This window comes from Antedon bifida, chromosome 5, assembly GCF_963402885.1.
Source record: "Antedon bifida chromosome 5, ecAntBifi1.1, whole genome shotgun sequence".
Taxonomy (NCBI): Eukaryota; Metazoa; Echinodermata; class Crinoidea; order Comatulida; family Antedonidae; genus Antedon; species Antedon bifida.
In genome coordinates, this window is record NC_136230.1 from 5,943,185 (window position 1) to 5,956,697 (window position 13,513).

Consider the following 13,513-nt stretch of genomic DNA (forward strand, 5'->3'; position numbering starts at 1 on the left):
AAGTACGGTGGCCGAGTGGTTAAGGCGTTGGACTTAAGTTCCAATGGACGTATGTCCGCATGGGTTCGAACCCCATCCGTACTAATATTTTAACACCATTGTGTTTCATATTTTTAATTGTTTACGGAATGTGCTCCCTAATCGAAAACAAGCGCAAGTACGGTGGCCGAGTGGTTAAGGCGTTGGACTTAAGTTCCAATGGACGTATGTCCGCATGGGTTCGAACCCCATCCGTACTAATATTTTAACACCATTGTTTTTCATGTTTTTAATTGTTTACAAAATTTGTTTGTCAATCGACAACAAGCGCAAGTACGGTGGCCGAGTGGTTAAGGCGTTGGACTTAAGTTCCAATGGACGTATGTCCGCATGGGTTCGAACCCCATCCGTACTAATATTTTAACACCATTGTTTTTCGTAATTTTAATTGTTTACAAAATTTGTTTGTCAATCGACAACAAGCGCAAGTACGGTGGCCGAGTGGTTAAGGCGTTGGACTTAAGTTCCAATGGACGTATGTCCGCATGGGTTCGAACCCCATCCGTACTAATATTTTAACACCATTGTTTTTCATATTTTTAATTGTTTACGGAATGTGTTCCCTAATCGAAAACAAGTGCGAGTACGGTGGCCGAGTTGTTAAGGCGTTGGACTTAAGTTCCAATGGACGTATGTCCGCATGGGTTCGAACCCCATCCGTACTAATATTTTAACACCATTGTTTTTCATATTTTTAATTGTTTACTGAATGTGTTTGTCAATCGACAACAAGCGCAAGTACGATGGCCGAGTGGTTAAGGCGTTGGACTTAGGTTCCAATGGACGTATGTCCGCATAGGTTCGAACCCCATCCGTACTAATATTTTAACACCATTGTTTTTCGTATTTTTAATTGTTTACAAAATTTGTTTGTCAATCGACAACAAGCGCAAGTACGGTGGCCGAGTGGTTAAGGCGTTGGACTTAAGTTCCAATGGACGTATGTCAGCATTGGTTCGAACCCCATCCGTACTAATATTTTAACACCATTGTTTTTCGTATTTTAAATTTTTTACAAAATGTGTTTGTCAATCGACAACAAGCGCAAGTACGGTGGCCGAGTGGTTAAGGCGTTGGACTTAAGTTCCAATGCACGTATGTCCGCATGGTTTCGAACCCCATCCATACTAATATTTTAACACCATTGTTTTTTTCGTATTTTTAATTGTTTACAAAATTTGTTTGTCAATCGACCACAAGCGCAAGTACGGTGGCCGAGTGATTAAGGCGTTGGACTTAAGTTCCAATGGACGTATGTCCGCATGGGTTCGAACCCCATCCGTACTAATATTTTAACCCCATTGTTTTTCGTATTTTTAATTGTTTACAAAATTTGTTTGTCAATTGACGACAAGCGCAAGTACGGTGGCCGAGTGGTTAAGGCGTTGGGCTTAAGTTCCAATGGACGTATGTCCGCATGGGTTCGAACCCCATCCGTACTAATTATTTTAACACCATTGTTTTTCGTATTTTTAATTGTTTACAAAATTTGTTTGTCAATCGACAACAAGCGCAAGTACGGTGGCCGAGTGGTTAAGGCGTTGGACTTAAGTTCCAATGGACGTATGTCCGCATGGGTTCGAACCCCATCCGTACTAATTATTTTAACACCATTGTTTTTCGTATTTTTAATTGTTTACAAAATTTGTTTGTCAATCGACAACAAGCGCAAGTACGGTGGCCGAGTGGTTAAGGCGTTGGACTTAAGTTCCAATGGACGTATGTCCGCATGGGTTCGAACCCCATCCGTACTAATATTTTAACACCATTGTTTTTCATATTTTTAATTGTTTATGGAATGTGTTTGTCAATAACCAACAAGCACTATTACGGTCGCCGAGTGGTTAAGGCGTTGGACTTAAGTTCCAATGGACGTATGTCTGCATGGGTTCGAACCCCATCCGTCCTAACACCATTGTTTTTTATATTTTTAATTGTTTACGGAATGTGTTTGTCAATTGACGACAAGCGCAAGTACGGTGGCCGAGTGGTTAAGGCGTTGGACTTAAGTTCCAATGGACGTATGTCCGCATGGGTTCGAACCCCATCCGTACTAATTATTTTAACACCATTGTTTTTCGTATTTTTAATTGTTTACAAAATTTGTTTGTCAATCGACAACAAGCGCAAGTACGGTGGCCGAGTGGTTAAGGCGTTGGACGTAAGTTCCAATGGACGTATGTCCGCATGGGTTCGAACCCCATCCGTACTAATATTTTAACACCATTGTTTTTCATATTTTTAATTGTTTATGGAATGTGTTTGTCAATAACCAACAAGCACTATTACGGTCGCCGAGTGGTTAAGGCGTTGGACTTAAGTTCCAATGGACGTATGTCTGCATGGGTTCGAACCCCATCCGTCCTAACACCATTGTTTTTTATATTTTTAATTGTTTACGGAATGTGTTTGTCAATTGCCAACAAGCGCAAGTACGGTGACCGAGTGGTTAAGGCGTTTGACTTAAGTTCCAATGGACGTATGTCCGCATGGGTTCGAACCCCATCCGTACTAATTATTTTAACCCCATTGTTTTTCGTATTTTTAATTGTTTACAAAATTTGTTTGTCAATCGACAATAAGCTCAAGTACGGTGGCCGAGTGGTTAAGGCGTTGGACTTAAGTTCCAATGGACGTATGTCCGCATGGGTTCGAACCCCATCCGTACTAATATTTTTTTAACATATTTTTTTTTATATATTAGAATACCTGGTGTTATTATACGGTATACATTTGCATACACCATTCTCCACACCATGTTTTTGACGTCCAATGTATTTGAACGTACCATGCCATCTATACCAGTTTTATTATTGTTTTAATATATTATTTCTGATAAGTTAATGTTGAATTATATCCATTAGACGACGAGGAATTACAGTATAATATATGACAAGTAAGTAAGTTACTTATAATAGTGTTTGAATGAGTCTGTTCTTTTAGCGAAAGCATTGAGGGTCGAGGCTAAGAGTTAGTTCAGTTCAGTTGCTTGGTTAGACTTGCCCTAAGTCTGTTAGTTATTTCGAGGGAGTTTTACAACTCCATGATTATATAATATACTCCGTCTGAAACCCAGACTATTGCTTAGTGTTTGGATAGGTGGTACAATTCCTGTCTATCTTTACTTATAAATTTGATATTAACATTCTGATCTTTGTGTACGTTCACAAACGCCCAAGCAAGTTTGTTAAATTAACTTGTTGGCTCACGTGTGGTTACTACCTTAATTAAAATGGTCATATTATGCGTGGAGATAGTAAGCCAATGATCACAAAATGTACGGTAGTCTATCTTCTACTTATGGACCGCGATTCGGCTTAAAATGGTAAAAAGAAAGAAAAAAAAACTATTTTGGCACAAATGGCGTATCATAACTACGGAAGTTATAATAGTGGTAGTGGGCATAATAATATAAGTGGTATATTTATATAGCAAATATTGTTAACGTAAATTGGTTTATTTTACCTTTTTGATTGATCGTTATTATATATCGTCTTGGGGATCTAGTAAATGAAAATGGGTATATTACGTATCCCCACCAGGGACTACAACCGAATATCACCTTTCAAGTAATCGTACGAAAGCTTTTAAAAGAATAAACACACTAAACACATAACATAACCTGGCCCACTTCCTGTATGACCATTTCACCCAAAATTTAAAAATGAACAAATAATACAAACAAATAAAACACACTAAACACCATCAACCGTTTGTCAAACCCGCTGTGTAGCATTGAACGGCTTGAACAAGTGGATTGTGAAAGCCGTATTCCAAAGACATAATCGTTGTTAAATTCAATTTTAACCGAACCATGAAGAAGAGACCGAACTAGTGTAAATTGATAAATGAACCATATTAATATTATCACTAATTCTTGGTTCACACTAGAGAGACAACGTAGACGTAACGCAACGTAAGTGATTTGACAAATCACAAGCAATGGATAATTCGAACATTCGCTTGTCATTGGTCAATTCACTTGCCTTGCGCTTACGTCCTTACTCCTTACGTTGCGTACTAGTGGGAACCAAGCTTTAGGTTTAGTGTAGTGTCTTCGGTTTATCATGAAAATAATATTCGATTGAGAGCTTCTCCTTGTGATTCCGAGTATTCCAATCCCATTCACCCCCACTCCCCCTCTCCCCCTCACCCTTAATTGCATGTATATGCTTTTATTACAGTAGAACCATATTAATGATACACATTGGTACTCAACAATATAGGGGTGAATAAGGGTTGGTCTGGCCATTGTGTTGAAACATTATTTCCTCGTTCGTTTCACGGACAAAGTGTCAATTTAGTAGGAGTGTACCAAGGGAGGGGTTGTACTGACGTGTGTTGGACAGTTTTAGCAATTTTCTTGTTTTTATCCTTAATTAGAGCCTTAAGCTCTGTCTACACTATCAAACTAGTTTGACAAAAAAGTGTGATGTGCCAAAATATGGTAGTAATATACTTAAATATGGTAGTGATATGCCCAAATATGGTAGTGATTATTATGTCCATATAATATATGGGCACATCAATTTTTTTTTGTAACATAAAGTTTGATAGTGTAGACAAGGCTTTAAGTTAGACTTAATCGTATACATCTTTAGAATATCCACTTAATTAAACTACGGTATATTTTGTATCAAAACATACATGTATATGCTATATACAGCAGGAAATGTACACATAGAACATTTATTTGTATCTATAAAAATGATAAATTCTATACAAAAAAATTGACCCCGACGTGGCTTGAACACGCAGTCTTCTGAACTGGAGTCAGACGCCTTACCATTGGGCCACGGGGTCTCCTTGTAGTATCTATCCGAATGTCACAATGTTTAATTTAGCGATTTAAGGATGATGAAACATGATGAAATTTGTATTGTATGGATTACGTCATTTAATTATGCAGGTTTATACAAACTTGTCAAGTTGTTGAATGTGTAAAAAATGAGGAATACTGCGTTAATAATAATATTCTTGATTAATTTAATTAATTAGGCCTAGTAACCGAAATAAAATAATCTACTATAGGCCTATGATATCTTTAAGAAAAGAACATTTAGGAATAAATTTTCAATTTCAATACGAATTTTTGCTTTTATTTCGAATTCACGTCCATATAATAATAGTTACAAATCTATTGCAGCACATAAGAAAAAACAAGTATTATATAAATTTAAAAAGAGGGAAAAATACAGATGATCTGATCAATAATAATAAATGATGATACCAAAAAAAAATATTATGTTTTGTGTTGACAGTGTCATATATCTTTTATGTCTAAGTAAATATCTGTTAATTAATTACTAATGATTAAAATAAATATTTTAAAATATCTTAAAATTATCTAATATTATTGAGCATCATGTATTATAGGCCTAACCATATCTTTAGCTATTTGATTATATATTTATGTTTAAAATTGTAGGGTATTACAGCAGCATGAATGTATCGCGCAGAATATTTAAATTCATGTAGGCGTAAATAGAAAGTTACGGTTAGACCAAAATTGAAAAAAAAAATTGACCCCGACGTGACTTGAACACGCAGTCTTCTGATCTGGAGTCAGACGCCTTACCATTTGGCCACGGAGTCTTCCTATTAGAAGTTGTCTATTAACCCGAATTTAAAAAATGTAGGCCCAATAGTATAGTGATTTAATATAGTGCATTAGGGATGATGTAATGATGAGAAATTTTAGTCACTGTGTTAACGTCATTCATTATGCGTATTTGTATTAAATTACACATTTATTCAGTTCATCAAGAAAGAAATATATATTATTAATAATGTTAATAATATAAACATAATCTATTTGATTAATTAATAAATATTAATGATATATTCATCATCGTGTGTGTAGCATGGAATTAGGTGTATCCATGGTGTATGTATTGCAGGATACCATTGGTGCTAACTAATTACCTACCGATGATCTATGGAGTTATCTGATTGGTCAATTTATCATTGTCGCTGTTCAATGTATTCTAATAATCGATCACGGGCCAGTAAATATTTATTTATGTAATGTCTAAAAATTATACTTTTTGAACAGTAGGCCTGCTATCATTGATATTTGAAACAAAATTATGGTGTAAGCTAGAGAAGTAGGACCACAGTTATTTATATGAATATAAGAATATTTACATTTTTTATTTTACTTATTTTTTCCAAACGTTATCCTCATTGAGTACTTTAAATTTTCGGCCGTCCCAAAAGAACTTCTAGGCTATATAGTTTCGTACAATGTTGCCCTACAGTTATTGTTAATAGCGATCTGTTTAAAGTCACCCTGAAAAAAATATTTTTTTTACAATTTTTTGTTGAATATACCGTACCATTTTAATGTCACATAATAGTTTTCCACTTTAAACAAAAATTGAATCGAAAAAAAAATGTATTTACCTGAAAACTGTAATTTAAAGCAAAAAAATAGTCAAATTGACTGCTAGCCAATGGGTTTTGGTTGAATTTATCCGTTTATTTTGTCATTTTATAGGCTTAAATGAAAACATTTTTTTCGGTTTTTTTTCTACGCAAGTAATTAACTTTGTTAAAACTACAAAATAACTTATTCAAAATCTGATTTAATAATCTGTCATGTTTTTGGGGGACAATACATCTTTAAGGAAATAGGTCTGTTAATTAATGCGCATTTGTTATCCGGAAATAAATATTTTAAAATATCGTAAAACTTGCTGTATTAATTAATTTAAAGTTATAAATAGAAATAATTCAAATTCTGCTTAATCTGACGGATTTTAAAGTCAATGCAATTTTATTTCGTAGTTTTATTATTAACATTTTAAGTCGATCCTGAAGAGCCGTTTTCCACTTTCGTGTGAATGCCAGCTAACGTCAAGAATTTAAGCCACAGTCAACCTGTCTTGTTTAAGTGGACTGACCACAATTCTATATTTGGTGACGTCATTTGTGAAGTTATAGTTAATATGAATCCATGGGGATTGCGGTATGTTTATATTGAATTATGATTATTTATAACATAATACAGACAATGCGAACGTTGAATGTACACAACCGCGCGGCTATTTGTGGTCAGAATGTACCGCAATGAGCAAACATAATGTAAATATACCAACACGCAACATAGGCCTATGTCAATGAACTTTAATACATGACAGTGGCACTAACTTTCCCCTGTTTAAAAAATAAATAATATTATGTTTACACTAATTGGCGTATATATAAGCCCATTGTTTACTGCTTTACCCCACCGTCAATGGTACGTTATCCTTATTTAGCGTCTTCGCCTCCATCATTTCGTCATTTTCACACGTCAAGCACAATAATTAACGCAAACAGTTTATGGCCTTCTCTATACTTTTATTTCGTATTAATGCACATGAAAGAGATATTTTTTAAAAGCCCTAACACAATTCACAACATTTAAAATCTATGTCCATGAAGCTTTCCACTTCAACGCAAGGATGTATGTAAGCGCACCCCATGTGAGCTGACCAATTACAAACGACATTTCGGATGATCCATTGCGTCGTGATTGGTCAATTTGCGTTTTGCACCTACGTCATTGCGTTGCGTCCTAGTGGAAAAAAATGTTTAGGTCTTCAGAATGTCTCAGGTTTCGGATTGTGGAAGAAGGGAATTGACCCACCCCTCTGGCGCTACCGGTTAGCGGGGTAGGCCTACATGGTGACACCGGGTTTTATTCGGTCCCCACTTTCATTTGTCGTGATGATGGTGCCTTTTTCGTGACAGTTCAACCTGTGTGTATACATACAACTGTTCTTGTCATTGTTATCCACTTACAATGCGTGTACCTAATGTTTACACATTACATTGCATTTGTACGGCTTTATTCTTCAATTCGTTTGCTCATCACACTCATGGGGCTAGGTAAGATTCACCTCTGCCCTTCTTCTGCGTCAATCCATGCCAAGCTATTTTTGTATTGTTTAGTTAGTTATTAAAATAGGATAATCGTGGATAATAATAGCAATTTACTGGGTTTCGTAGAATATCAACGGCACGTTTAACAAATAGACATTAAAAAAACATCTTTATTTACATAAAAAAAAACACACTAATAATATAGAGGATGTCTGAAAAAGTCAAAGCCTGACAAACGTTGTAGGCCTACACATTCACAATTATACACACACAACAGAATTTCGATAAGTCTCGCAAATAATTTCTTGTAGGCCTAATAATAGACATTCCAAAAAATATATAAATCTTAAAATAGAAGTTGTCTGACAAAGTACACCTTCACAACAACATCATTTCGATATAAGTCTCGCTTATATAAATTTCTTATAAGATAGAACTGTAGCCTATTTCTTGTTTTCATTATAACAATTAGGTGTCGAGTAACCATTCAAATAGTGTGTAAATTATTCTGATTTCACACGCCAAAGAAATACAGAAAACGTAATGGTATTTGTGGTTCGCGGATTGTATTTCTAGTCGCCGACGGCGATCAGTCAATAGAAACTGACTTACATAAATGGCATCTCTCGATTGACTGAATTAAGTGCAATAATTTAGTAACACGAGTACGGCGATTACACATACTCACTATTAACTAAACATAACAAACGCTTTGATAGGTGAGAATCTTCCGGCAATTTTTACAATTTGACGAATTCTAGAGCTGTCAAAACTTTGTCTTTTGTGTGAAAAGAAATTTCAGTAATCAAATACAACTTATTTGGTCTTGCTTATATACTTTATACAGGCCAACTAAATATAATCAGTTTATGCAAACGTTCATAATCTTGGGCCGAATAAAACAATTCGCCTTTTATTAGACCACGAACAACAAGCACCATCCCTCGCATGGCGTTATAAATACCTCCATGATCCGTCGGTTCCAACCGTACCGTCCGTAGGCCTACACCAAAAAGTAGTTTGGACTCTTTATAAAATGCTGTTGCTGTCCGCTGCCCTCGCTTTCACACGTCGTGTAAGTTTTGAACGAAAAGTTCCCTACACCTCATCCAATGGGAACTGGCCTCCTGCAGTTCGTCAGAGTGTGAACGAGAGTTAAACGGTGACAAAGATACTATAATTATATAGCGCCACGTGGTGCTATACGATCTTTGAACGGCGGTATATCTATGAAGTTGCCACGCGCGCGCACGCGTACGCATGTATAATGTTATTACGCGCCAAATATGAAAGATGCAATGAGAAACTAGGCCCTATATCACATAACCCCTATGAAAATAATGTTCGTACATGATCACTATTAACTATGGATAGGCCTAGTCATAATAAGCAGATAAAAGGAAGAGAACCAACTGATGAAGTTAAGTTGATCAATGAAAACGTACCGGTAAGTAACCAGGCCTCCTCTCCCTCTGGCATACTTACATTAAACTTTTAACATTTAGCATCGGTGAATTAATTATCACAGGTCTAGCCTAGGCCTAGGTAGGCCTATTAGTCCTATTTAGTATCTAGCCTAGTTAGGCCCATATATTTATACAAATATGTTTATTACTTTATATTAATTTGTTTTATTTTCATCCAACTCCAAAGACGTTAAGCATGCTTTTGAAGGATGGTAAGTTGTGTTATGTTTCTAAAATAATATTCCCTCAAATAAATAGATTATGATATTATTGTGCCTAAATCTTGTTTATTTAGCATTAGCCTAGTCCTATATATACTTTTTAAATATTAAATTTACTGTTTTGTTACAGGCCTAGTATTGTACTGTATTAATTGTGCTTACTTTAACTGCCATCCACACCACCACCGAGGAAATTTTTCCATAGAGAGGGCGCTATGATAAAATAAAACATTGATTAGGCCTAGTCCAGACCTTTAAACTTTAATAACATTTTTGATCTATTCTTAAGGTATTCATTGGAAAGCAAAGTACTTATCAGTGGTAAGTGGTTTCTGTTCATAACATATTAATTGGAAACAAACTATTACTAGAGATGATGATGATGATGATGATGATGACCAGAAGATGATGACGAGAAGATGATGACGAGATGATGATGACGATGATGTAGTGATGATGATGGTGATGATGATGATGATTACGAAATGATGATGACTAAAATAGGCCTCCTACAAATGATGCTAAACAAAGAAAAAGATGAAGTTATTTTGTCTTTCTAGATTCCTAAAAATAAGCCTATAGTTCCCATCGTAAAAACGGAATCCGTTACAAGTATCACACAAAGTAAACTCGCAAGATTCATTGAAGCTGAAGATATGACAGCTCCAAATAAGGATAAACATGTTCCTTATTTGTTGTGGGATTCACTCAACGCTTTCATTAATTATACAGACATGTACAAAGGTAACTCATGACGTATTTCCCGCGTAAATTAACTATTGATATGTTTTTAAAACTTTTATTATACTTTGATTGATTTTGTAAACATCTGAAATATTACAATTAATTGTTGAATTATCATAATTATTATATTATAATATTTCTTTATTATTCAACAGTTAGGAAACGGTATTCTCATCTGGCTAAGATTAAAGATGGTGAAAACTACAGCCCTAGTCCGACAGTTACAGAGCCAACCACCACCACCAGCAGTAAAAGTCCAACATTGAAAAAAGAAATGTCGCCCTCTATATCGTCACACGAAGAGGTTTCGCTGGACGAGTACGACCATTTCTCATCATTTGCCGAAGCTTTGGAATCGGCAAATCAAACAAAAGTTAACAGTAAAATAGACGAAATTGCTTTGTGTCTTAAAAATGAACAATCAACAGAATAATTTTGATTATTGATTATTATTTATTATTTGATATATAATGATGATATACTATATAGCTATATATTTTTGATACAAATAATATAATACCTCATGTACTTTTATAACCAAAAATTATGAGTAGGCAAGCCTACATAAAATATCTTTTTTATATAATTTGTTCAATTTGATAAAGTCTAAACTCGGACTTTTTTGTAATTAGGCATACGTGAAACATTTTATTTTTATATTCATAACTAAACTATTAAAAAAAAACCTTATTTCTATACGTTGCATATATTTGTATCCGTAAATATCAGGAATGCATTTACAATTTAAGTAATAATTGGTTTATTTTATAAATATATTTTTCATCCAAATAAAGTATTTTAATTATGTATTTAAACGTTTTCACATTTCAACCTCAAATATCAAACATTTTATTTTTTCTGCTTAGCGCCCTCTTTGTTGAGTTTCAATCGTCTGCTGTTATGTTTTTTGACCTACCTTTATAGTGTGAGTGTCGTGTCGAGACAGTGTGCTATAAAAGTCTTTTGCTAACGTAATGTCATTCAATGTTAACTTTTCGTTCTTTCGCTCGTTTTTCTGATTATATAAACTCATGGGATATATACGTCGAAATAGTGTTATTCTTTTAACTTTAATAGGTTTTGCTGTATGTTTCATTACACTTTCAAACAACCAAGGTAAGTGTGCCCGTTCAAACTCATTCATATGGTTGGTGGGTCGATGAACATGATAGAGAACACACTAGGCCTAGGCTAGGCCTACACAGTAACACTAACTCCCACACTAACAGCTCAGTGAAGGCCTGGCCGGGGTTGTAGTGTCGTGTCTGGCACACCATAGTCAGTTGTGTCGCGTTTGGCACACCATAGTCAGTTGTTAGTAATAAAGCAAAGAAGTAGTAACTCTCGCAAAATCGTGTCTTATATTTCATTTGTGTTTACACAACATTACAGGGGTGGGAGTTTGTTCTAATCTACGTATCCAAATAATTTTTTTTTTTTAATTTAAAATTATAATCATCATCATGCCAGCGAAAAGGGAAGCGAAAGAATCGTACCACAACACAACATTTTCATTTTAAATACAATTCAGCACTGACTGAGTGAGTGAGGTTTATCAGACGATGGGGACCACGGACGATCGGGCCCAGACGATCGGGCCCACTTCAAGACGATCGGGCCCAAATCGTGAGATAGACAGCCTTTTTTGGAAAAAAAAAACAAAAGACAATTTTTTATTTTGAAGTACTGTAGCCTTGGCATAGGCCTATTTTTAGGGGAAAATATATCTTTAAAGATTTAGAATTTTAACAATAAAAAGTTAATCCAAATTGTTCAGTGATAATAGAATTGAGTTGAAGGACACTTGAGTTGGCAAGTATTAAAAGTAAGGTTATCTTGCCTAGCCTTTTCCATTTATAATCGTAATAGAAAAGGTACAAAAAAAAAGCCTAACATTAATTTTCACACCTATGTACTTGCATGTAATTTGTGTTTTTAAAGAAATTCTAGTCCAGATGTACACAGATAATTTTGTTTTCAATTTACTGTAACATGATTTTAAATTTAGAAATATATTTGTTTGTGCCATAGATACTGTGCAGTACAAGTTTATTGGTTAGAAATTAAAAATAAGTTACTAATCCTATTGTAATGGAAATTCTACTGGCAATGGCATAGTACCATGTCATAAGTAGTAAAACTAAGAATTAACTTTGTACCATAAGCCATTTTGAACTTTGTCCCATCATACTTTGTGAACTGGATCATTATCCAGATGTAAAGAATGTGACATCCCCCTTTCCCCCACTCACTCAGACGCAACAGGCTTTATAATATAAATATAAATAAATAATGACTTTTTTTTTTCTGCAACCTGACGGATCGTTTTTATCATTTATGAAATATTTAGCACCCCCTAATCTATAATGCTGGATCCGCCCCTGTCACCTCCCAGGACTTTCAGGTGTCCAGATATTTCTTCAGCAGGTACAGTAGGTGTGTTTAAAATTAGTCTAGGTGGAAGGCATTTGAAAGTTTGTGCCCCACGTGCAACACAATTAAATCCTTGTTTTTCCACTTGTGATTACTGCATTATAAGCAAAGCTGGTTACGTATTCAGTCTTTTAATTTATCCCCTTAAATGGGAGATTTTATGCAATAATTGTGTCATTTCAATGATCATTGCAAGATTTTGGCTCAAGTTATGGACCATTCCATTAATCTCGAGGGAACTTATTTATTAAAACTACCCTGTGCCTTAAAAATGTATTTTATTTATACATTTTAGATACTGATAGTAGGTCTTTACGAATGGAATATGATGAGAAGGTTAAAGATTTAGATGAGAGGTTACAAGAGACTGTAAAGTTACATGAAGCAAGAAAAATAGAAATATATCATCTGCAACGGCAAGTTGCCCATGCATTAGAAGAACAAAAAAACATCAGTGCCTCTTTTCGTGATGGTAAGTTACTATACTACTATTATTAATGTTTGTTTTATGTGGGAAAAGTATCCAACCCCACTATTCAAGGCATGCAGTTTAGAACTATAAGGCGGTAAGTATACCTCCCAGTAAGAGAGCTCTATAAAAAAGCAATGTTTCACCTTGCATAGTGTGGGTGAGGTGTGTTATCTTTCATATGGCTAATTGACGCAAATAAATATATAACAAAAGATAATTTATTTATCTGTATTAACTATTATCAAGAGTCACTATGCTGTAGAAAACAT

At 34.9% G+C, this 13,513-nt stretch overlaps 2 protein-coding genes and 20 non-coding genes across 22 annotated transcripts in view; 20 read left to right on the plus strand and 2 right to left on the minus strand.

Moving 5' to 3' along the window:
* The first annotated feature begins 1 nt into the window (after nt 1).
* Nucleotides 2-84, plus strand: Trnal-uaa (transfer RNA leucine (anticodon UAA)). Its single transcript has one exon. It is a non-coding gene; the product is annotated as a tRNA-Leu (tRNA).
* Nucleotides 85-156: 72 nt separating this feature from the next.
* Trnal-uaa (transfer RNA leucine (anticodon UAA)) lies at nt 157-239 on the plus strand. The gene has a single exon. It is a non-coding gene; the product is annotated as a tRNA-Leu (tRNA).
* A 72-nt stretch (nt 240-311) lies between these two features.
* Nucleotides 312-394, plus strand: Trnal-uaa (transfer RNA leucine (anticodon UAA)). Its single transcript has one exon. It is a non-coding gene; the product is annotated as a tRNA-Leu (tRNA).
* A 72-nt stretch (nt 395-466) lies between these two features.
* Trnal-uaa (transfer RNA leucine (anticodon UAA)) lies at nt 467-549 on the plus strand. The gene has a single exon. It is a non-coding gene; the product is annotated as a tRNA-Leu (tRNA).
* A 72-nt stretch (nt 550-621) lies between these two features.
* On the plus strand, nt 622-704 carry Trnal-uaa (transfer RNA leucine (anticodon UAA)). Its single transcript has one exon. It is a non-coding gene; the product is annotated as a tRNA-Leu (tRNA).
* Nucleotides 705-776: 72 nt separating this feature from the next.
* Trnal-uag (transfer RNA leucine (anticodon UAG)) lies at nt 777-859 on the plus strand. The gene has a single exon. It is a non-coding gene; the product is annotated as a tRNA-Leu (tRNA).
* A 72-nt stretch (nt 860-931) lies between these two features.
* Trnal-uaa (transfer RNA leucine (anticodon UAA)) lies at nt 932-1,014 on the plus strand. Its single transcript has one exon. It is a non-coding gene; the product is annotated as a tRNA-Leu (tRNA).
* A 72-nt stretch (nt 1,015-1,086) lies between these two features.
* Nucleotides 1,087-1,169, plus strand: Trnal-uaa (transfer RNA leucine (anticodon UAA)). The gene has a single exon. It is a non-coding gene; the product is annotated as a tRNA-Leu (tRNA).
* A 74-nt stretch (nt 1,170-1,243) lies between these two features.
* Nucleotides 1,244-1,326, plus strand: Trnal-uaa (transfer RNA leucine (anticodon UAA)). Its single transcript has one exon. It is a non-coding gene; the product is annotated as a tRNA-Leu (tRNA).
* Nucleotides 1,327-1,398: 72 nt separating this feature from the next.
* Trnal-uaa (transfer RNA leucine (anticodon UAA)) lies at nt 1,399-1,481 on the plus strand. The gene has a single exon. It is a non-coding gene; the product is annotated as a tRNA-Leu (tRNA).
* Nucleotides 1,482-1,554: 73 nt separating this feature from the next.
* Trnal-uaa (transfer RNA leucine (anticodon UAA)) lies at nt 1,555-1,637 on the plus strand. The gene has a single exon. It is a non-coding gene; the product is annotated as a tRNA-Leu (tRNA).
* Nucleotides 1,638-1,710: 73 nt separating this feature from the next.
* Trnal-uaa (transfer RNA leucine (anticodon UAA)) lies at nt 1,711-1,793 on the plus strand. Its single transcript has one exon. It is a non-coding gene; the product is annotated as a tRNA-Leu (tRNA).
* A 72-nt stretch (nt 1,794-1,865) lies between these two features.
* Trnal-uaa (transfer RNA leucine (anticodon UAA)) lies at nt 1,866-1,951 on the plus strand. The gene has a single exon. It is a non-coding gene; the product is annotated as a tRNA-Leu (tRNA).
* A 61-nt stretch (nt 1,952-2,012) lies between these two features.
* On the plus strand, nt 2,013-2,095 carry Trnal-uaa (transfer RNA leucine (anticodon UAA)). The gene has a single exon. It is a non-coding gene; the product is annotated as a tRNA-Leu (tRNA).
* A 73-nt stretch (nt 2,096-2,168) lies between these two features.
* Nucleotides 2,169-2,251, plus strand: Trnal-uaa (transfer RNA leucine (anticodon UAA)). Its single transcript has one exon. It is a non-coding gene; the product is annotated as a tRNA-Leu (tRNA).
* Nucleotides 2,252-2,323: 72 nt separating this feature from the next.
* On the plus strand, nt 2,324-2,409 carry Trnal-uaa (transfer RNA leucine (anticodon UAA)). Its single transcript has one exon. It is a non-coding gene; the product is annotated as a tRNA-Leu (tRNA).
* Nucleotides 2,410-2,470: 61 nt separating this feature from the next.
* On the plus strand, nt 2,471-2,553 carry Trnal-uaa (transfer RNA leucine (anticodon UAA)). The gene has a single exon. It is a non-coding gene; the product is annotated as a tRNA-Leu (tRNA).
* Nucleotides 2,554-2,626: 73 nt separating this feature from the next.
* On the plus strand, nt 2,627-2,709 carry Trnal-uaa (transfer RNA leucine (anticodon UAA)). Its single transcript has one exon. It is a non-coding gene; the product is annotated as a tRNA-Leu (tRNA).
* A 2,061-nt stretch (nt 2,710-4,770) lies between these two features.
* On the minus strand, nt 4,771-4,842 carry Trnaw-cca (transfer RNA tryptophan (anticodon CCA)). The gene has a single exon. It is a non-coding gene; the product is annotated as a tRNA-Trp (tRNA).
* Nucleotides 4,843-5,562: 720 nt separating this feature from the next.
* Nucleotides 5,563-5,634, minus strand: Trnaw-cca (transfer RNA tryptophan (anticodon CCA)). Its single transcript has one exon. It is a non-coding gene; the product is annotated as a tRNA-Trp (tRNA).
* Nucleotides 5,635-9,274: 3,640 nt separating this feature from the next.
* On the plus strand, nt 9,275-10,814 carry LOC144843259 (uncharacterized). The gene is made up of 5 exons (XM_078700052.1): nt 9,275-9,355; nt 9,562-9,586; nt 9,885-9,916; nt 10,156-10,339; nt 10,495-10,814. Exons 1-5 carry the CDS (start codon nt 9,275-9,277, stop codon nt 10,770-10,772), a joined length of 600 nt encoding a protein of 199 aa, XP_078556178.1. The 3' UTR covers nt 10,773-10,814.
* Nucleotides 10,815-11,269: 455 nt separating this feature from the next.
* Nucleotides 11,270-13,513, plus strand: part of LOC144843106 (alpha-1,3-mannosyl-glycoprotein 4-beta-N-acetylglucosaminyltransferase A-like) — a 36,606-nt gene continuing 34,362 nt past the window's right edge. Inside the window, exons 1-2 of the mRNA XM_078699815.1 lie at nt 11,270-11,455; nt 13,068-13,244. Coding sequence (XP_078555941.1) covers nt 11,371-11,455; nt 13,068-13,244 — 262 coding nt within the window. The 5' untranslated portion in view covers nt 11,270-11,370. The remainder of the gene's footprint in view (nt 11,456-13,067; nt 13,245-13,513) is intronic.